This window comes from Nomascus leucogenys, chromosome 7b, assembly GCF_006542625.1.
Source record: "Nomascus leucogenys isolate Asia chromosome 7b, Asia_NLE_v1, whole genome shotgun sequence".
Taxonomy (NCBI): domain Eukaryota; kingdom Metazoa; phylum Chordata; class Mammalia; order Primates; family Hylobatidae; genus Nomascus; species Nomascus leucogenys.
The window spans coordinates 58,093,184-58,115,521 of NC_044387.1; the positions used below are offsets into that span (position 1 = coordinate 58,093,184).

The 22,338-nt window shown below is 52.5% G+C and overlaps 1 protein-coding gene across 12 annotated transcripts in view; it reads left to right on the top strand.

Annotated features, from left to right (window-relative positions):
- The window catches only part of OSBP2 (oxysterol binding protein 2), a 218,200-nt gene that overhangs the window by 143,529 nt on the left and 52,333 nt on the right, over positions 1–22,338 (top strand). For all 12 annotated transcript variants that reach the window (XR_004031005.1, XM_030816114.1, XM_030816115.1 and 9 more), the window contains one exon: positions 18,389–18,642. Coding sequence is in view for 11 of the 12 variants with exons in the window: in XM_030816114.1 (XP_030671974.1) it covers positions 18,389–18,642 (254 nt within the window). In the remaining variant the exon portion in view is untranslated. The remainder of the gene's footprint in view (positions 1–18,388; positions 18,643–22,338) is intronic.

Here is a 22,338-nt window from a genome sequence, read left to right on the forward strand (position 1 = left end):
CCTTTCTAACCCATATGCTTTTGGTTTCTTTTTCTTGCCTTATTGCACTGACTGGAACTTCTAGTGTAATGTTGAGTAGAATTGGTAATAGCAGACATGCCTTATCATTGGTTTTAGGAATAAGGAAAAATTATTTTAGAGAAAAGAGTTCAACTTTTCATCATTAAGTATGATGATAACTGTAAGATTTTTATAGACACCTTTTATAATGGTGAGGAACTTCCTCCTTCTTCCTAGTTTTCTGTTTTTATCCTGAAGGGTTACTGAATTTTCTTAAATGCTTTTTTAGTATTTCTGTTTCTTAAATAATTCTACAGCCAGAAACTTTTTCAGTATTTATTGGACTTACATTTTTCTTGATACCATTAATATGAGTTGTATTTCAAACCTTAAACCTTGCACGCCTGAGATATAAACCCCACTTGTCCATAATGTGTTATCCTTTTTTGCTGAATTCCATTTGCTAATATTTTGTCAAGGAAATTTGCATCCACGGTCATAGGAGTTTGGGGGCTTGTAATTTTCGTGTGATGTCTTTCTGCTTTTGCTTTCAGTGTGATATTGGCCTCATAAAATGACTGTGAATTGTTTCTACCCCCTGTTTTCTGAAAAACTTTGGGTAAGAATTGTATTATTTCTTCCTTAAACATTTGGTAGAATTTGCCAGGGCCACCATTTGGACCTGAGTTTTCTCTGAGGAAAAGATTTTTAAATTGAGTTTCTTTATAAAGGGCTTATCTGATTTTTATTTCTTCTGTCGTTTTTGGTAATTTGTTCTTTCAAGGAAGTTTGCTTTTAATCGAAGGAGCTGAATTTATTGGTGTAACTTTTTTGTAATATCCTTATAATATCCTTTAATGTCAACAGGATCAATAATACTGTTCCTTCTTTCATTTCTATCATAGATAATTTGTATTTTTTTATTTCTTGACTGCCCTAGCTAGAGGTTTATCAATTTTATTGATCTTTTCAAAGAAAAGCTTCTCAGAGCATTTAGGTTTTTTTTAATTCTGTTTTTATTTTATTTCTGCTTTTATCTCTATTTTATTCTACTCACTTTGAATATAATTTACTCCTCTTTTTCTAGCTTCTTAATGTAGAGGCTTGGATTATTAATTTTAAATCTTTCTTCTTTTCCAAAAATAAATATATAAAGCTATGAATTTTCCTCCAAGCACTACCTTAGCTTCATTCCACACATTTTGATATGTTGTATTTTTTATCTTTCATTTCAGAATGTTTTCTAATTTCCAGTTATTCGACCCATTGGCTATTGAAAAGTGTCTGGCTTAATTTCCATATATTTGGGTTTTTTTTTCAGATATATTTTTGTTATTGTTGTCTAATGTACTTCTTTCATATCCAGAGGAGATACTCTTTATCATTTAAAATTTGAGAGTTGGTTTATGGCCCAGCATACATTCTGTCTTGGTGAATGTTTCATGTTTTGTTGAAAAGAATGTGTATTCTGCCATCGTAGGATGTAGAGTTCTGTAAATGTCAATTAGGTCAATTCAGTTGATAAAGGAGACTTGAAGATTGATGTGTTCTAAATCCATACTAGTTTTGTCTACTTCTGTCAGCTATTTTGTATTATAGTATTGAAACCGCTATGTTAGATTTGTCTTTCTCCTTTTATTTCTGTTTTTGCTTCATGTACCTTTAAGCTCTGTCACGAGGCACGTGCACATCCAGGAGTTTGCGTCATCTTGATGAACTGACTCTTTTATCAGAATGAAATTTCCATCTTTATCTCTGTCCAAAAGTTTGCTTTCTAAAGTTAATAAGGCCACTCCAGCTCTCTTGTGATTGCTGTTTGCATGGTGTTTCTTTTCCCAATCTTTTATCCCGTTTGTATCATTATATTGAAAGTGTATTTCTTACAGAAAACATATGATTGGTTATTTTATCTATTTTTTTAATATTTAAAGGAGTTTTATTCTTGTTAACATATAATGAATCTTGCTTTTTTATCCAGTCTGATAGTCTCTTTTAATTGAAGTGCTACGATGATTTTAATGTAATTATTAAATCTATTTTGCTGTTTTGTCTCAAATACTTTTCATTTTTTTCTCCATTCCTGTTTTTAGTATTCAATTTTCTTTCTTCTGTTAGCTCATAAGCTATTCACCTCTTTTTTTTTCTTTTCTTTCTTTTGTTTTTTTTTTTTAGACAGAGTCTCGCTCCGTCGCCCAGGCTGGAGTGCGATGGTGCGATCTCAGCTCTGCCTCCTGGGGATTCAAGTGATTCTCCTGCCTCAGCCTCCCGAATAGCTGGGATTACAGGCGCATGTCACCATGCCCGGCTAATTTTTTGTATTTTTAGTAGAGATGGGTTTTCACTGTGTTAGCCAGGATGGTCTCGATCTCCTGACCTCATCATCCGCCCGCCTTGGCCTCCCGAAGTGCAGGGATTACAGGTGTGAGCCACTGCACCAGGCCTCACCTCTCTTTTCTTAGTGGTTGTTCTAGGGTTTACAGTACGCATTTTTAACTTATGGCAGTCTCCTTCCAAATAATTCACCACTTCAGCTGAAACCTAAGAAACTTACAACAGTGTACTTCTGTTGTCTGTGCTGTGTCCTGTTTTGCTGTGTCATTGTGTGTGCTGTGTCCTGTTTTATATATGATGGATGTAACCCTATAATACACTTTGTTGTCTTGCTTTATACAGTTATCTATTTTTTTTTTTGAGACAGGGTCTCACTCTGTTGCCCAGGCTGGAGTGCAGTGGCATGATCTTGGCTCACTGCAACCTCCGCCTCCCAGGTTCAAGTGATTCTCCTGCCTCAGCCTCCCAAGTAGCTGGAATTACAGGCACACACCACCATGCCCGGCTAATTTTTAAATTTTTAGTAGAGATGGGATTTCACCATGTTGGCCAGGGTGGCCTCAAACTCCTGACCTCAGGTAATCCACCTGCCTCAGCCTCCCAAAGTGCTGGGATTACAGGTGTGAGCCAACACACCCGTCCTATACGGTTATCTTTAAGTAACATTTAAAGTGGAAAAAAAAAAAACAGCATCTTTTATATGTACTCACGTATTTATCTTTCTTCTTGCCTTTGTCTGGATTTGAGCTTTTGTCTGGTATCCTTTTCTTTCAGCTTGAAGAACTTCCTTTAACATCTCTTATGGAGTAAGTGTACTAGTCTGTTCTCACGCTGCTAATAAAGACATACCCAAGACTGGATAATTTATAAAGGAAAGAGGTTTAGTTGACTCGCAGTTCAGCATGGCTGGGGAGGCCTCAAGAAACTTACAATCATGGTGGAAGGGGAAGCAAACATGTCCTTCTTCACATGGTGGCAGCAGCAAGGAGAAGAACAGAGCAAAGTTGGGTGAAAGCCCATTATAAAACCATCAGATCGCGTGGGAACTATCACAAGAACAGTATGGGGGAAACTGCTTGCATGATTCAATTATCTCCACCTGGTCCCTCCCACGACATGTGGGGATTGTGGGAACTACAATTCAGAATGAGATTTGGGTGGGGACACAGCCAAACCATATCAGTAGGTCAGGTGACAAATTCTCACAGGTTTTATTTGTCTGAAATGTCTTTTTCCCCTTCATTTTGGAAAGGGCTTCTAACAGGCTATACAGTTCTAGGCTTTTTTCTTTCAGCAGAGTGAAGATGCTGTTCCTTTGTCTTTTGGCTTACACGCCCTACTGCCCTGGCTCATTCCTTCTCAGAATCCCAGAGCCAAAGCTGCCTACCAGATGACTGTGGGCTGGCACCTTTGCCTCACAGAACCTCAGCACCCTTGATGTTAAAGGGGGCCAGAAGGAGAGCCCACAGCACAGGTGTGTGGTTACCCCAGGAGGACTGTCTTGCTGAATGCTTAATGAACGGTAAAGTGATTCTGTGCTGTCAGCAAGAACGGTAGCTGGTGCTGGTGCTGCACAGGTCTCTGTCTTCAAGACCTGCTCTAAGAAAAGGGGCCTTTTATTCCAAGGCCCCAAGGCCCTCTGGTCCTAAGCAGCCTTTGATATTCCTCAGCACAGCCCTTAAAAGCCTCATGGCCCCCACTACATGCTAATCAGAGCCTGTCTCTTCTAGCACTAGTAGGCCTGGGGCAAGGACACCAGAAAGTTCGCAGCCACAGGGTGACCTATTTAAGAGGAGCCCCATCCAGGCCATTATCGAGTTAATCTGAAATAGGTCTTAGGTGGAAACTTGGCCCAAAGTTGTTGGACCTCTGTAGACTGCTTGTAATTCAAGCCTGCCTGACTGGGGGAGTTCAGATTTTGCCAGATCATTTTCAGCCATCATCACAGACTGCGTGGCATGTGCATTGTCGGGCATGTCCAGGTTTCTTCCTCATCCTTGCAGGCTATGTGAGGGGCCCCTGGGGAGTTGAGAGGAAGGTCCCAGCCAGGCTCTGGGGACCTGGCATTGGTTGGGCTTTGAGGAGCCTCCTGTGGGCTCAGGGCTCAGCTGTTGAGTAGTGGGGTCCTGAGAACTGGGGTAGAGAACCTGCTGGCATGGCCCGAGGTGGGCAGGTGGCCCCCACTCTAGCCCTGCTCTGAGATAAGGATCTTCTTTTCCTTCTTTGCCTCCTACCCCTACACCCCTTCACCCCTCCATCTCTCCATTTCTGCCCCTTTTCTCTCCCTTGGCTTCACTGTGGTCTTCACCTCTACCAGGCCTCCACACCAGAAGTTTCCTGAGTCAGAGTGTTCTGCCCAAGCACCAGCTCTTAGTCACTGGGACTTGGCAGTTGGAAACAAGCCCTTCCTTTTTTTATTTTTATTTTTTTGGAGACAGGGTCTTGCTCTGTATCCCAGGTTGGAGTGCAGTGGCGTGATGTCAGCTCACTGAAACCTCTTACCTCCCAGATTCAAGCAATTCTCCTGCCTCAGCCTCCCGAGTAGCTGGGACTACAGGCATGCGCCACCATGCCCGACTAATTTTTGTATTTTTAGTAGAGACGGGATTTTGCCACGTTGGTCAGGCTGGTCTCGAACTCCTGACCTCAAGTGATCCATCTGCCATGGCCTCCCGAAGTGCTGGGATTACAGGCGTGAGCCACCGTGCCCGGCCAAAAGCCCTTCATTTTTGAGGAACAATTATTCACTTTTAGGTTTTTGAAAAATACCATCACATCTTGGAATTTCTCATTTTCATTTCTTTTAGAAAATAAAAAAAAAATTATGAATTTATAGTAAGAAATGTAACTGCCAAGAACCCAGAGAATGAAGCCTACTGGCCCCTTAGGAAGCAGCTGTCCTCTCCAGGTGGCTGAGCGGAGGTGGCCCCAGCAAGGGGCTGTCAGGCTGGGGGTGACATTCTGTATTTTCTCCCTCTCGAGGAAAGGGACTGGCTTAAGTCCCACCTCATTTGTCTTTAGCCAAGCTCCTCTTAATCAACTTCCTTCCTGAATGTGGACTTTTCTGGAGCCTCATTATTTTGAGATTGATTTTTCTCCTTTGCAAAAACTGCTTGGATAGCTTTTCACCAAGCCATGCCTTGGAAGCTACCAGCCCACAGTAGTGATTGCAGCAGCCCTCCTGGCAGGGACCCTCTAAGCGATGGGGGTGACCGCCCCCACTCAGTCCAGCAGGCATGTGGGTGCAGGAGGTGGGATGAGGGAGGCAGTGGTGGGCCTAGAGGGCTAGTGCTTGTGTTAGCAGCTGGGGCCTTGTTTACAGAGAAATGTGGGCTTGTTCCCTGGGAGCTCCTCCTTTTACAGAAGCAAACACCGAGGCCCAGGGGAGGGCATCTGTGTGAAGTTACACAGACTGTTGGTGGACAGATGGATGCTTTAAGCTGAGAACCCCATTCTCTGCAGCGCATTTGGGCGGGCAGGAAATAGTCGCGACCGATATGGGACAGGTTGGCCGAGGTTATCTTGGGGAATATCACTGGAGATTGTTTCTTTGCTACTTTGTGCTTTGCTTTTCTCTACAGAGCATTTTTGTTTTTCTACCTCGAACATGGGTCCATTTTATAGCCAAGTAATAATGGCCAATGCTTGTAGCCTCCTCACTGCGGGCCAGCCACTGTGTTAAGCACTTTACAGGCATTAACCCATTTTACAGATGAAGACTGAAGGTTAAGATGTTAAGTAATGACTGTGCAGGGTCACGGGGTGGGAAATAAGGTGGGACTCCCAGGTCTGCTTGAGTCATGAAAGGGAAAGGCCCCTCTTACTTGGAGTAAACTAAGGAGGCCCCCTCATCCCCTATTCATTTAAGACACATGAATCTGCCTCTGTGGAGTAAGAGGTTTCCCCTCAGCAGGCACTGTGGGTCTCTTCCGTGCTCTCTGCAGAACTTGACCAACCCAGCCTGTCAGTAAATGTTGCAGAAGGGCCTCCTGGAGCACCTGCCCACTACACTGCAGCCAGAAGAGGCGGGAGGGTGCCCAGAGAAAGTGTGCTGGGGGAAAGAGAGGATCTTTGCAGGCACTCCACAGCTAGGCCTGGCAAAGGGGGACCAGTCATGGGGAGAATCACTAGATAATCAAGTTGTGATTCACTTTGTTTTTTATTCCTTTATTAGTTCAAGAGGCAGGGGCAGCAGAAAGAAAAACTCAAAACCTGGACTCTTCCTAACCCCACAGCACCCTAATCCTTTCACGGCAAACACCTGCACACTACCTTACAGTTTACAAAACCCTTTCCTGGCCAGGGACAGTGGCTCACACCTGTAATCCCAGTACTTTGGGAGGCTGAGGCGGGCAAATCACCTGAGGTGAGGAGTTCAAGACCAGCCTGGCCAGCATGGTAAAACCCCGTCTCTACTAAAAGTACAAAAATTAGCCAGGTGTGGTGGTGGGTGCTTGTAATCCCAGCTACTCAGGAGGCTGAGGCAGGAGAACTGCTTGAACCCAGGAGATGGAGGTTGCAGTGAGCCAATATCGCACCACTGCACTCCAGCCTGGGCGACAAGAGTGAGACTCTGTCTCAACAATAAAAAAAAAAGCTTTCCCATTCTGATATTTCTCGTGCAATCCATTCATTCAATAGGTTTCTGTTTGGCACCTCCCACGCACCCAGCTCCAGGCTGTGAGTGTCAACCAGGCAGATGCAGCCCCTTACCCCTTCGGGGCCCCATGGCTCCTAGTGGCAGAACCCTTTCCCCGCCAGGGCCCTCTGTCTCAGCTTGCACTCCAACATTGATACCTAGAGGCAGCCACGTGTGGAAAATGGTTTCGTATGATTACGGGGCATCAGATGATTTCCAAGGAGAAGCCGCAGTGGCTGTCTCCAGGCCAGGAAAGTGTCATCCCATCCCAGTAGTTTCCAGTGACCTGCTCACCAGTCCTGGCGCCATCCAAGATCAGTGGCTTCTCCGGTGTGGGTCACCAGATACTCACTTTAGAACAAGGTCCCTCTTGCTCTGGCCTCAAGACAGGTGTTTGCACTGTGTCAAAGGAAATGCTCACATAGGTGGGTCTCTTCCTTGTCCACTAAAGGATCCCCCTCACAGGTCAGGGATCGCTGACCCCACAGCCATCAGCAGAGTGACCAGGGTCTGCTGGTGCCTGGTGACTGGCTGGGAGAAGCTAGGCACCAGGCCATGTGGCGAGCCCGTTGGTAGGGCCAGTGGTTTCAGAGGAGCTGTGCTGTGAGTTGGGCCAAGGGCAGCACCTCTCCACATGCCAACGAGGGCTGAAAAAAGGGCCTTCCTCCACAGCCCAAAGAGCTGGTGCCATGGGAGGACATGGCCTATAACCAGGTGGAATATGGGGCAGCTGCTAACAAGGAACCAAATCGTAGAGACTGGGAAAAGCATGATGGGCCAGATGAAAAAGCAAAACACCAAACTGAATTTGTGTTATGTGGACAAAGGCTAGACTTCAATGTGGAACAAAGGAAAGTTTAATTTCCCGAGATGTCAGGACCCTGGGAGAGCTTTTTTCCTCTCCTTTGGTTACCCAGGAGGCAGCACAGAGCACTGGTGAGGGGGCCCTGGAGCCAGGATGCCTGGCCACCACCCCCGGCCCCTCTCTGCAGAGCTGGGAGGCAGTACCCGGGCCATGAGGGACAAATGTGGAGCAATGGATGGAGCTGGAACTTGCTATTATGGGATGTTAAAGCTGGCAGGACCTGAGGTAGCATCTAACCCAGTGGTTCTTACCTTAGCTATAGCACTAAAGTCCCCTAGAGAATCTTTTTTACGATATTGATGCTTGAATCTTAAATTCAGCTGATTAGTTAAAAAAAAAAAAATACTGATATCCTTCCTACCCCCAAGTTACCAGTCAGTCCCATCGCCCAGGAGGCTGAGCCTGCAGGCGGGAGTTTCTGGTTGTATCTCGGAGCAGGCGGTGGGCAGGCAGATGGGTAGGTTGGGGTTTAGAGCGAGCCCTAGACAAGAGGAGGCTCTTGTCTAGAAACCAGCCAACTTGGGAGGCTAGGGCCTTGATGAGAAGCAGGTGGGTCACTGGTCTTAACTGCAGGGGATCAGAGGAGGAAGAGGGAGCCTGAGTGCTTCAGCTCTGAGCCCCTTCCATGCTGTCAAACAGGGCTCAGGGGAGAAGCTGAGCATCTCGCCAGGCTCCCTTCATGCCAGAGGAGGGGGCTGCAGCCCCATGGGCAGATTCCTGGGCCCAGCTGGCATGGGGTCTGTCCTTCATGCATCTGCCAGGCTGGGCTCGAGAACAGCCCTGTGGAAGTCCTGGCCTGGGCAGCCACCCCTCTACCTTGGGGTGAAACTCAAACCTACACAGGGTGAGTGAGTGAGCCCACCACAGAGCTGGATCTAGGGCAGGCACCCTCATTCCTTTGAGACGACCCTGTGGGAACCCTGGTAGGGTGGAGTCTGTGGGTGGGCTGGGTGCTCTGCCGGCTGGAGGAAGCTGTGGGCAGCAGGCCATCTTTAGCATCACAGCGGTTGCCAGAATTGGAGCAGGCACCGCTATTTTGTGCTCAATTTCTGCACCTGTGTGACTTTCCTGAAGTGGGCCTGGCTGCCCGGCGCTGTCCATCATCCCCAGGACAGCCGAGCGAAGTATGCAGCTCTAGGTCACAGCCCTCTTCCGAGTGAGGAGGCGCCCTGGCTTGTCTCGTGTGCCTCTATTGTTCACCCCTCGTTTTGGTTCATGACTTTGACCATGTGCCCTGGTTCCCCCAGTGAAAGGGAAGGAGGGGAGTTTCTTTGTCCTCCAGGATTTGTGCTTGTCGATCTCTCTAGCCGGCCCGGGGGTATTGGGAAGTGATTTCCCCTGAGAAGTAGTAAGACTCAGCCCCACAGAGACCAGCCTACAGATTCATGTTTATTGATGGGGTTTCTGCCGCAGCAGCTCCAGTGGAATGGAAGCAAAGCCTGATATTTATATGGCAGGCCTGGGTGCCCCATCCCACAGGCCCCACCCTGGCCTTGGTAATAGGTGTCCCTGGTAGGGCGGAATCCCTGCACCCCTCTCCTGGAGAAGTTGTCAGAGAGCCCAGATGTGGTCTCCTCAGCTTCCTGCAATGCCCCAGGCACACTTAGCACCCGCTGCAGCAGGAGACGAGGGGAGAAGGGCCTACGGAGAGGAGAGGCCCCGAGAACTGAGATGACACTGGCGCTCTGGCTTGGGTTTTTCATCTTTGTGCCAGAGTTTCGTGATTTATTATTTATTATTATCTGATTTTCCATCAGATTAGATCCTGACGTGCCTTCCAGCATCCTCAGGTTGAACGTCTTGGAGTCTTCAGCCGCCTGCCTCCTGTGGAGGAGCGGCGTCACTTGTCCGGTTACCCAGGGGTCTTTATTTTTAATGAATGATCCCTTTTGTGGCAGAACCCCCACAGGGCCCACTTTGGGTAAGGCAGATCTGTTATCCTTCTGGGTTCCCTGGTCAGCAAGGACTGGCAGTGCTTCAGGGGCACTGCTCCTGCTCCCAGGGGCCCTCGCTGCTTCTGTCTCCCACTTGCAGCTTCAGGGGTGCTCAGGCTCCGAGCGCAGGCCCATTCCACCTCTGTCCTGAGGCTCCTGCCCCTTCCTCTCCCTGGAGCGACATCCTCCTCCCGTGCCACCCACCACTAAGTCACCATCCTGCACCAGCTGTAAGGCTGCCACCTCCTCCCAAAAGCCTTCTCAGAGCCCTACCTGCAGCCTGAAGTCATCTCCCCAACTCTCACCCAGTGGCTCCTGTGTCTGGTCAGAGGCTCCCTGTTCTTTTGGAAGCTCACAGAAGACTTCTCAGACTCTCGTTCTCCATTGCCTGAGTGGGCAGAGCATTGGCAGCCATAGCCTGGAGGGAGGTGGGTCCTCCTCTAGTGCCACTCCAAGGCAGGGCTTCCGCTCCCCACCTGCCCCCTCTAGGCCAGGTTGGAGGGCACCAGTAGGGCAGGCTGGGCAGGGGGCCCACCTGGTCCCACAGCCCCTGGCCTAGCAGGCTGCTGTGGTCTCTTGGCCTCCAGGGCCATGGGGGTGGCAGGTGCCACTAGGCTGTCGGTAAAGATCAGCAGGCCAGGCACAGTGGCTCAAGCCTGTAATCCTAGCACTTTGGGAGAGTGAGGCAGGCAGATTGCCTGAGGTCAGGAGTTCAAGACCAGCCTGGCCAATATGGTTAAACCCTGTCTCTACTAAAAATTCAAAAATTAGCTGGGCCTGGCGGCACATGCCTGTAATCTCAGCTACTGGGGAGGCTGAGGCAGGAGACTCACTTGAACCTGGGAGGTGGAGGTTGCAGTGAGCCGAGATCGCGCCACTGTACTCCAACCCGGGTGAGAGAGTGAGACTCCGTCTCAAAGAAAAAAAAGCTAGGTGCGGTGGCTCATGCCTGTAATCCCAGCACTTTGGGAGGCTAAGGTGGGTGGATCACAAGGTCAGGCGTTCGTGACCAGCCTGGCCAACATAGTGAAACCCTGTCTCTACTAAAAATACAAAAAGTTAGCCGGGCATGGTGGCGGGTACCTGTAATCCCAACTACTCGGGAGGCTGAGGCAAGAGAATTGCTTGAACCTGGTAGGCGGAGGTTGCAATGAGCCGAGATTTTGCCACTGCACTCCAGCCCGGGTGACAGTGCGAGACTCTGTCTCAAAAAAAAAAAAAGAAAAAATAATCAGCAGACTTGGGGTCTTGGGCAGGCTCCTAACTCTTCATGCCACACCCTTTCCTCTTCTGGGGGTGACACTTGCAGAATACCATGTAACATGTGGAAACCACCCAACAGCTAGAAGTGCAGAGGAGCAGTCACCCAGCAACTGGGCTGTTCGTTCTCAAACACAGTGACGTCGCTTGATATCCCCCAGATTCCCACCCCAGGCCTTCCTCTCTGTTATCAGCATCTCGCTGATTGGATTCTGTGATCAGGCTTAGGCAGCTTAACAGCCCTCCCAAAATCTAAATCAAAGTCGCCAAAGCTGCTGTAATTGAATGTTGGAGGCGCCAACCACACGGGCTGGGAATGGCTGTTTTCTGGCGAGGGTGCAGTTTTCTGGTGAGGGTGCAGCACCCCCACAGTCCTCACTGGAAACCAATGATACCACTGTGCTGTTTCTCCTCAGAGCCCCCACGCGGGGGTGGAGTGTCTCTTTGCATAGCCAGACTGTGACAAAATAGGATGCATGCCCTGCTTAAAGTCAGTAGTGCTCAGGATGCAATGAATGCCCTGCTCTGGGGGTCTGGAGTCTTTTGATGGGAGTCCCAGAGAGCAGTGACCGCTCGAGGACGAGATCATGGGCTGGAAAGTTGCCAGGGCTCGGGGACTAGGCCTTGCCCATTCCCAGTCCTGCATACTTGAACTTAGCTCTGCAGAGAGGGGAGGGACAACAGTGCCTGTCTCCATTAATCACACTGTGGGCCCAAGGGAGGTCCACTGGTCAGAGCAAATCCTGCTGGTGACTGACAGTTGGATATCAGCCCCCGGCACAGCAGCCCCTACACAGCACTGATGCAGGGATGCCTGCTGTGGGGAATGGGGAGCAGGGCAAGGCTTCTCTTTCTTTGCTCCCCCCAGGGCCCTGCCTGGTCTGTGGACATGCAGGAAATGGGCAAGTTCTGAGCCATGTCCTCAAAGAAGCCATCACATTCTTTTTTCTTTTTTTGAAACGGAGTCTGACTCTGTCACCCAGGCTGGAGTGCAGTGGCACAATCCCAGCTTGCGACAACCTCCGCCTCCCAGGTTCAAGCGATTCTCCCGCCTCAGCCTCTCGAGTAGCTGGGATTACAGGTGCCCACCACCACGCCCGGCTAATTTTTCATATTTTTAGTAGAGACGGGGTTTCACCATGTTGGCCAGGCTGGTCTCAAACTCCTGACCTCAGGTGATCCGCCCACCGCAGCCTCCCAAAGTGCTGGGATTACATCACATTCTTTTAAATATTTGGATACCTCAAATGTGACTCCAGTTAGCCAGAGGCTGGTGAAGGGGCCCAGTGCTGGGGAGCCCAAGGGAGGGAGCCTGAGGGCCCCAGGCACTGTACCATTGAAGTGACCCACACTGGGGCTCTGGCAGAGGAGGAAAGAAAGAAATCCCACAATGCGTGTGTGCGGCGCAGCTCAGGACTGGGAAAGTGCCCAAGTCAGCACGATGGGTGCAGGGTCTCTGCGTGTGGCACTGGGATGGGCTCAAGAACCAGGAAGGAGAAAGGATATGGGGCGTTGGTGGGTTCTGCTCCAGCCTTGCTGGGTATGGGCTGTCTAAATGTCCTTCCCCGCCCAGGACCCCGCGAGTGCTCCCAGCATCCTCCCCCAGGCCCCTGCTCTTGCCACTCCCCATCCCCAGGCCCCACTGGCCTGTCCCCTGCCAGGCCCATCTTAGGAGCACGTCCCCCAAAACTCAGCACTGGGTGTGGGTGCAGTGAGCAGGGTGAGTGCCATCCTTCCACCCTGCTTCAGGGCTGCTCTCCTCTCCAGTGACACACATGAGGGGACGGGTCCCTGCTGGACATCTATGCCTTAACCCTGGAGGAGCTCACGGGCAGTGAGGGCAAAGTTAGTTTCCCCGAAACAAGCAAGCAGTCCACAGTGGGGTGGCCGCAGGGCCTCTGCCGCCTGAGCACCACTGGGTCACCTTCCCCCAGTCCATAACCAGCCTATGCAGCCTTTCAGTTTCTTGGTTTCAGAAAGCTGCCCCCAACAGGGCTTCCCCAATGAGAAACTTGATCTGTTTTCCTCCAAAGATGAGAAAAAAGCTCCACTTCTAAAAATAGCCCACCTGGCTCCCCTGTGCTAGATGTTTCCATGGCAATCCACTCCTTCCTAGGAGCCTCCCGATGACAGAGGGGTCCCAGCCCTGAGGGGGTGCCCTGTGGCCTCCTCAGCCAGAGCCACCTATTACAGGGGTCAAGGAGATCCCTGAGTGGGGAATGGGGTGTGGAGGCCCAGTAAACAAACAGGGGCTCCCCTGGTTCCAAGCCTCTATGATTTGAAGTAAACTCAAGACAGTTATGGCCGGGCATGGTGGCTCACGCCTATAATCCCAGCACTTTGGGAGGCCAAGGTGGGTGGATCACTTGAGGTCAGGAGTTTGAGACCAGCCTGGCCAACATAGTGAAACCCCATCTCTACGCTGAAGATACAAAAATAAGCCAGGTGTTGTGACGCATGCCTGTAATCCCAGCTACTCGGGAGGCCGAGGCAGGAGAATTGCATGAACCCAGGAGGTGGAGGTTGCAGTGAGCTGAGATCATGCCACTGTACTCCAACTGGGTGACAAAGCAAAACTCCATCTCAAAAAAAAAAAAGTTATGTGCAAAAGTGAGTTGTGTCAGTGGAAGGTGACAGGGCCGGGGCCTAGGGCCCTGGTGCATGTTAAGTCCCAGCTCTGCACTGGCCACGCGCCAGGTAGTTACCATCCTTCCCAGAGCAGCCACTAATATCCCCGGTGTAAGGATCGGCGCACTTACCCAAGGCCATGTGGAGTCAGGAACAGGACTGCCTGGCCCAGAACCGCCACCTCCCCATCCCAGGCTGCCACCTCCATGCAGACAGCCTGGTCAGGAAGGCAAATGTGCCAGTCTTTGCAGGAAGGACAGAGGGACTTGTGAGGTCTCTGTGCCTCAGGAGTCTCAGTGACCCACTCAAGAGCATCCAGAGATGACTCCCGGGCAGTAAATCAGACCGTAGTGATCAGTGTGAGTGAGAATGTGGCACAGTGTGCAGCCCAGCCACAGCGACTCAGTGTGACAGACAAGCAGTGGCTCCCAAAGATGTCCATGTCCTAATCCCCAGAGCCTGTGGAGGCATTGCCTTAGATGGCGAAAGGGATATTGCAGATACAGTGAAGAATTTTGAGATGAGGATTCTCCTGGATTACCCAGGTGGGCCCAGCACAATCACTAGATCAGAGAGAGTAGAAGATGCTGCTTTGCTGGCTTTGAAGATGGAGGAAGGGGCTATGAGTGAAGGAGTAAGAGCAGCCTGCAGAAGCTAGAAAAGGCAAAGCAACGCCTTCTCCCCTGGAGCCTCCGGAGTGAATGCAGCCCTGCCAACACCTGAATTTCAGGACTCCTGACTTCCAGAGCTGTAAGATAATAAATGTGTGTTCTGGGCCAGGCGCGGTGGCTCAGGCCTGTGATCCCAGCAGTTTGGGAGGCCGAGGCAGGCAGATCACAGGTCAGGAGTTCAAGACCAGCCTGGCCAACATAGTGAAACCCCCTTTCTACTAAAAATACAAAAATTAGCCAGGCGTGGTGGTGCACGCCTGTAATCCCAGCTACTCAGGAGGCTGAAGTAGGAGAATCGCATGAACCTGGGAGGTGAAGTTTGCAGTGAACCGAGATTGTGCCCCTGCACTCCAACCTGGGCAACAGTGCGAGACTCTGTCTCAAAAAACAGAAAAAAAAAAAAATTTGTATTGTTTCAAGCCATTGTCTTAATTTCCTGGGGCTGCCATAATAAATTACCACAAACAAGTGGCTTAAAACGACAGGAAATCATTCTCTCTCGGTTCTGAACTGAGACTTCTGGACTCAGCGTGGCCAGAGTTTACTCATGTGGAGGCCAAGCCCCCTTCATTGTTCAGCTGTGCCTCTGCCTGGGCTTGGGGCGAGGCCCACACCCCTGTGCTCAGTGTGTGTCACAGCATCCTTGTCTTGCTGTGAGAACATGGGAGGTGGGTGATACCACCTTCCCTTGAGGGGTGGTGTGTGTGGGGATACGCATGGGAGCGTGCCTGTGACGGGTAGTTCACGGCCTTGGAGCTGGGTGGGAGCCACCATCAGCGTGCCTGGGCTGGGTGCAGGGGTCCTTCCTGCCCAAGCCCACCCCTTCCTGGCCTCTCTGTCCCTCTATCCGCCTGTGATTCCACCTGCCACCAGTCTTGTCTTTCCCATGGACTGCTGTCAACTGCCACATGCTCCCTTTTGCCAGAGGACAAAGAGCCAGTCTCCTTGGTCTGTGCCAGAGGCCCCTTACCTTCTCCCCTTTCCAACCTACTCCTCTGTGTCTCACCCCTACCCCCCCTTTCTTCAAACCCTGCCTTCCCATGTGTGACTTGCCAACCCCAGGAGGAACCCATGGGCCTCGGTGGGCCCCGAAGCATTCATTCATTCACTCACTCACTCATTCCCTCTCTCTCGTCCTACCCTGCCTCATTCTCCTGAACTCTCTGTCCCTTTGAGGGGACCTCTCCCCACCCGTCTCTGCAGAACAGACTGTGCTCATGGGTAATCGTTGGCCCCAGTGCCTTCTGATCCTGCCCCAACAACACGGCCAGTGACTTGAGGCCAGAACAAGCATGTCCCTGGGAACCTGAATTTGGACCTTAAGGGCTGCTTACTAAGGTGTACTCTTGAATAACAAGTTATACAGAAATGTGGCTACCTGCTTCCACCTGCCACACGGAAGGATGCTAACATGCTTACAGTTAGACTCACTGTGCCTCTCACCAGCTCTTGCTTACAGAGCAGGGGTCACATTTGGACTGACCCGCATCTGCATTGGGCATGCCCCCTCGAGGCCCTCCCTGTGTTGAGCCAGGGGCCATTCTGATGGATAGGGGGCTGGCTGTTCTGGTTATTAGATGTACTGAACCTGGGAAGATGACATGTGCCTCAGGGGCAGGTGGTAAGAGCACAGGCTCTAAAGCCAGAGACCTGGCTGCTCAGGAATCTCCTCACCTCGTGGCCCTGGGCAATTTCAACGTACCTTTCTGTCCCCAGATCTACCTCACGGGGTCTTTGCAGGCATTAACTGAGGCAGCGCCTCACCCACAGCCTGGCACCTGGAAAGGTGTAGTACACATCAGCCGTTAGTGCCTTTCTAAGGCCAATCCAGAGAAAGGGAGGCTTGTGAGCAGACAGAGCTGGACTCGGATCCCAACCCTGCCCCTCAATAGCTGGGCACTAAGCTGGTGGCTTGGCCTCTCGGAACCTGCATTTTCTTGCCTGCAGGGAGGGAAGAATAGCCACTGTCTACTGACCTCCACCGTGAGGCCCAGAGCAACAGCTGACGGAGCCAGTGGCCCAGACCCTGGCCCAGCCCGTGTGGCCTCCAGTCGTCTGGGGGCCGCAGTTGGGCTTCTGAGTGCAGACACACTGTGGCCTCTCAGTGGCCTTGCCAGGGTAGGGACGGTCCCATCCGCAGGCGATAGATGAGGAAATCGAGGCTCTGAGAGGTGAAGCCGTGCTCAGGGCGTCTGGCTGGCCACTCTCTTCCTTCTGGGCTGCTGGGGCCTCCATGAGAGAGGCAGGCAGTCATTTGAATAATAAGTTGTCATTTGGGGGCTGCAGTTGTGATGGGAGGCTCCCTGCCTCCTGGCTGGATGCTGACCAAAGGCCCCTGTGGCCAGAGGGGGACAGGGTATGCTGTGGGCACCCTCCTCAGCTCCCCTCAGCTCGGGCCCCATGCAGCTGGCTGGCCTGACCCTGCCATGGACACCACATGCACTCAGAACAGTGACTCAGCCATGTCCACCCCCGTGTACCTTGCCTGCCGTGGGAAGAAACGCTCTCTCACAATATGCATTATTTTTTAAAAAAATCTTATATCTTGGGTTACAGATTTTCTTCATCTAAAAAAAGTTTTTTGCTGATTATTTCTAAACAAGGCATTTCAGAAACCCCTTGGCAGTTACAGGCTCTGGGACTCACGGGGTGGTGTCAGCCTCTTGGTGTCCTGTGCCCAGTGTTAAACAGCAGCCTGGCCCTAGGCCAGCTGCCTCCTGCCCCACCTGCTGTGGTGCACCACCCCCCAGAGACGCCCACAGCCCCATGCCCCCAGATGCAGGCTGGGCTGGCAGGAAAGGGGCCCTGGGCAGCTGCGTGAGAGAGAGGTAAGAGGGGGCATGGGAGCCGGCAGAGGGCACAGCCTGCCCCTCTCATGGAGGCCCCAGCAGCCCGGAAGGAATAGGGTGGCCAGCCAGGCAGCGTGGGCATGACTTCACCTCTCAGAGCCTCAGTTTCTTCATCTGCCGCCTGGGGATGGTCCAGTCCCTACCCTGCATGGCCATCGAGAGGCCACAGTGTGTCTGCACACAGAAGGCATTCCATCAGTGAGAATGGCTGTGTTCCTGCAGGGAGATGGGTGAAGGCAGGGACAGGGGAGCCTCAACGGTGACATCGGGTCTTTTGGCAGACGTTTTTGTTTGTTTGTTGTTGTGTTTTGGGTGTTTTTGTTTTGTTTTGTTTTTTGAAACAAGGTCTCATTCTGTTACACAGGCTGGAGTGCAATGGCACGATCATGGCTCACTGCAGCCTTCATCTCCCTGGGCTCAGGTGATCCTCCCACCTCAGCCTCCTGGGTAGCTGGGACCACCAGCATATGCCACTATGCCCGGCTAATTTTTCTATTTTTTGTAGAAGACAGACTTTTGTCATGTTGCCCAGGCTCTTTTGGCAGAGTTTGGACAGAAGGTGGCATTGGCCTGGCCCTCAAAGGGGTGGGTGGGGCGGGACCTCTTGTGGGGGCAGGTATGAGAAGGTTCCATGCAGTGGGGACATGGTGGGAAAGGCCCCAAACAAGAGCGCTCAAGCCTTTGCAGGGAACAGGGGACAGATTGGTGTGGCTGGGGGATGGGTATGAGCAGAGAGCAAAGTGAGGTTGACTGGATGGGGGTGATTGGCTTTGGGTAGGCCTGCGACTCTGAGAAAGGAGCCGGGCTCCATTCTGGGGGCCTCTGTTCCCACAGAGCAGTCTCCACCTCTCCACCCAGCATAGCCCATCCTTCCCTGCACACCACAACGTAGGGAGCTGGCGCCCTGCACACAGGTGGGTGCCTGCAGGCCTGCCGCCTCCAAAGCCCAGTCCCGGCCCTGCCATTCAAGCTGGGCTGTCTTTACAGTCCTTCCCACTACTCAGGTGGGCCCTTGCCCACCCCACCCTGGGAAGGCTGGGCCAGGATGGGGCAGGCACCTCACCCTGGCCAGGAACAGGAACAGGCACCATCTCGGGGACTGATGTTTTTTGAATGGCGCTATCCACCCTGCCCTGCTCGGCCTGGCTGTGCAGGCCTCTTGGTACCATGTCTGTTCGTAATGACCATAACAACTCTATTTTCTTCCACAGATGACTCTGGGGACGACGACGAGGCTACCACCCCAGCCGACAAAAGCGAGCTGCACCACACCCTGAAGAATCTTTCCCTGAAGTTAGATGACCTCAGCACGTGCAATGACCTCATTGCCAAGCACGGCGCCGCACTCCAGCGCTCCCTGACAGAGCTGGATGGCCTCAAGATCCCATCCGAGAGTGGGGAGAAGCTGAAGGTGGTGAACGAGCGGGCCACCCTCTTCCGCATCACATCCAATGCTATGATCAACGTGAGTATCTGCCCCCACCAGCGCCCTGGCACGGGGCTCCCTGGCTCCGGCCCCGGGGTCCCTGAGTGGGTGACCAGGGGTGCTTGAAGGGTCAGCGTTCCATTTCCTGTGGTTCCACAGTGTTTCCCAAAGCCAGCGCCCCCCAGCTAGCTTCCGAGTTCTCAAATCATCTCCTTCACTCGGCCGTCGTTGGGCAAGGACATTCTTCTTAATTGTCTGGAGGAAACTGGAGTTGGGTGTGGACTCTGGTACAGTCTGCAGTTACTTCATGCCTCGATAAGGAAGGTCAGGGCCCCAAGTTAAGTAGCTAGCCCAGCGGGTCAGTTCTGCCCACACAGTAGGGACACAGCTGCCACACTGGCCCTCAGTGGCTGCTACTGCTCCTCCCTGGGTTCACTCCCCAGATGCAGTGGGAGCAGACGCTGTGCACAACAAGGGGAGGTGTGGTGGGGGGCAGCAGTCGAGGGCTCCCTGAGCTAGAAGAGCCTCAGAGCTGAGTCTGCCGAGGTCGTGCCAACCTGATGGTAGACAACGCGGGTAACCGCAGTTGTAAACTAAGCAGCCCAGCCGCGGGAGTCAGCCGCTCACCGCGGCTCTGGAAGCCACACGGCTATGACTAGGAGCCAGGAGGGTGTCTCGATGGTAGTAGGAGGATGGTGCTTGGCCCTGCTTCCCTCTTTCTGTCTGGGGAGTGTTCCCCAGAAGTGTGCGTGCTCCTCCAGGCCTCCACCCTCCAGACGGGTCTGACTACAACAGCCTCATCCTAGGACAGTCCCACAGGGTGGCACATCTAGGCCAGGGGTGCAGTTGTAGGAGCTTGGGGTGGCCTGCTGGGAGTAAGGAGACCAGAGCAGAGGAGCTGTGCAGAAATGGAGGCTGCTACAGAGGAAGAAGTGAGGTCCAGAGAAGGGGGTTCAGGAGAGCCATCGTGCTGACTGGGGGACAGTGGGCAGTGCTGGTGCCTGGGTGACCTCCAGCTGGGAGACCCAGCCCCCAAACTAGGAGGTTAGACCAGGACCGGACTGGGAGCTGGGACCAAGCTCCAGGCGCCACAAGAAATGCAAGGGCAGGGTGGGAAGATACAGGCTGGAGCTCACTGCAGGCCAAGAGCCCAGGCTAAAACCTGGGCATCCAAGACCTGCCCCAGGCCCATTTCACTGGCCTGTTGGCAGCATGATTGTGGGGCGGGAGGGCCACCCCACCACCCACACCTGCCCAGATATGCTCAGGCTCAGGCTCAGAGTGCCCAAATGCAGCCTTGGGAATCCCACCCTGGGGCCTGAGGCTGGGCAAGGTGTGCTCCCCCTCCTTCCCGACTGCTGGGAAACTCAGCCTGCAGGTGCCCACCCGCCTCAGCTCAGCAGGTGTGTGCACCTTGTCCCTCCCAGATCCCACAGTGCTGGGGGTGTGAGGGGCGGCTGGCCCCATGTGCCAAGGATGCTGAGAGGCTGCTGGACCACCCTGCACGTTGGCCCCATTGTCACCTGCACTGTTTTCCTACATCCACCCTCTCAGGCTCCCTGTACTCCTTACAGTCCATAGACCAGATTGCTGTACTTCTACCAGGGACACACACAAATGTGAAGCACTGAATGACATAATAATGCGTTTGTATTTCCCTGTCCCTCCCAGAAGCCACCGCCGGAGGCTTCCCAGGCACTGCCTCCCTACCCGAGACCAAAACTGCTTTGTCTTGAATAAGCAGTTTTGGCTTTTCCGAGATAATGAGCGTCTCAGCTGGCTGCCGTCTTGCACAGTCTTTTATCAGACATCAGAGGCTCATCTGTGTTTACGAAGCCATCAGAACAGCTCCAAGTTTAAGTGCCTAATGAATTGTTTTATGAGAAGCACAACCCCCTGGGGTTGGTCACGATTCCTTTCTGCAGCTCCAGCATCCGGGGAACATGGCGGCAGAGTCAGCCCTGAGTGACGCGACCTGTGCCCTGGGCTGGGTTCTGCCAAACCTGCTGGTGTTAGCCTGCCATGAGGGCCCCTCCCCAAGCTCCTGCTGTTAAATCAGGGGCAGGGAGGGCAGGAGTGCGGTGCTGCCCCGACAGACTGTGCTTGTAGCCCAGGCTAGCCCAGAGGCTCGTGTTTCCCCTGGGGACCCTTCCTGACAGCCACTCCTCGCCTGGCAGGAACCGGGGCAGTTCTGGAAAGGCTGTTTGCATGGCTCTCAGACACCAAGGGTTCAGCCCCCACTGTGTGCAGAGGAGCCATGTAGGCAAAGCCGGCCACTTGCCTGAAGGTCATGGGACACACGCATTCCCACCCTTGGCCAGGCCTTGGCTTTGGTACCTGTTAGGAGAAGGCGTTGGACCAGGGCTCTGTAACTAGGACACCCATGCTGCTCCCACCTCCAAACCTCCAGGGAGCCTATTCAGGCACCAGACCACTTACCCCTTCCAACAGCCTGGTTAGCACCTTGAGGGATTGTTAGTGTCAGTGTGGAAACTGAGGGAAGTCACCTGAACTGCTCAGCATAACCCAACTGGTAGGTGGCCACGCCAAGATGCATGCAAACCCAGGTCTGTGTGGCCTGCAAGAGAAGTGATGGCCCTCATCCTCTCATTACCTCAAGGAGGTAAGGGTGACCTCCTTGGAGGGTTGCAGAGGCCCCCTCCTGCTGTGGCTACACGCCAAGGCCAGGACACGGGGCAGCCTCACCCGCACCCTGGGCAGGATCCCAACCTCAAAGATCTCTGTGAGTCCCTGCAGTGTCTTACCTTTCAGCTTCAAGGTATCCTCTGGTCACCATGGCTGCAGCCCCACCAGGGCCCCTCCTGGGAAGCCAGGGACTTGGATATGGAAGCCACGCACTGCAGTCCCCAGACGGTAGAAATCGTCACCCCCAATCTCTCCCGATCTCACAGTGAGAGGGAGCTGCCTCTCCCACTGTGGGGGCCCCACTGCAACTCCATCCCACTCCCCAGCCCTGCCTTGACTGTGATGTGTGTGGGGATGCTCCCAGCAGTGCCCATGCCTGCATTAGGGAAATCTCTACTGCCACTGGATCCTCAGACAGGGCAGATCCTCCTCCTGGTGAAATGCTGTGTCTTTTCCACCTTGTGGGCTCTGATTGAGCCGGATCATAGAAGTGGAGCCTAAAATGAGGGACGGCTGGCCAGACAAAGCCCACATGGAGGGTGTCCTTCACAGCGCACTGGGGCAGGCAGCTCTCTTCCTACAGGGACAGGCTGGCTGCTCCATCTTCACTTTTCCCCAAGACCACAAAGAATCTGGGGTTGTTCTGGCTTCAGGAGAAAAGTCAGGGTGGTTGGGTGTGGTGGCTCACACCTGTAATCCCAACACTTTGGGAGGCTGAGGTGGGGGGATCACTTGAGGCCAACAGTTCAAGACCAGCATGGCCAACATGGTGAAACCCCATCTCTACTAAAAATACAAAAATTAGCTGGGCATGGTGGCACGTACCTGTAATCCCAGCTACTTAGGAGGCTAAGACAGGAGAATCACTTGAACCCAGGAGGCAGAAGTCGCAGCGAGCCGAGATTGCACCACTGTATTCCAACCTGAACGACAGAGTGAGACTGTCTCAAAAAAACAAAACAAACAAAAATTAGCCAGACATGGTGGTGCATGCTTGTAGTCCCAGCTACTCAAGAGGCTGAGGCAGGAGAATCGTTTGAACCCAGGAGATGGAGGTTGCAGTGAGCCAAGATCACGCCACTGCACTCC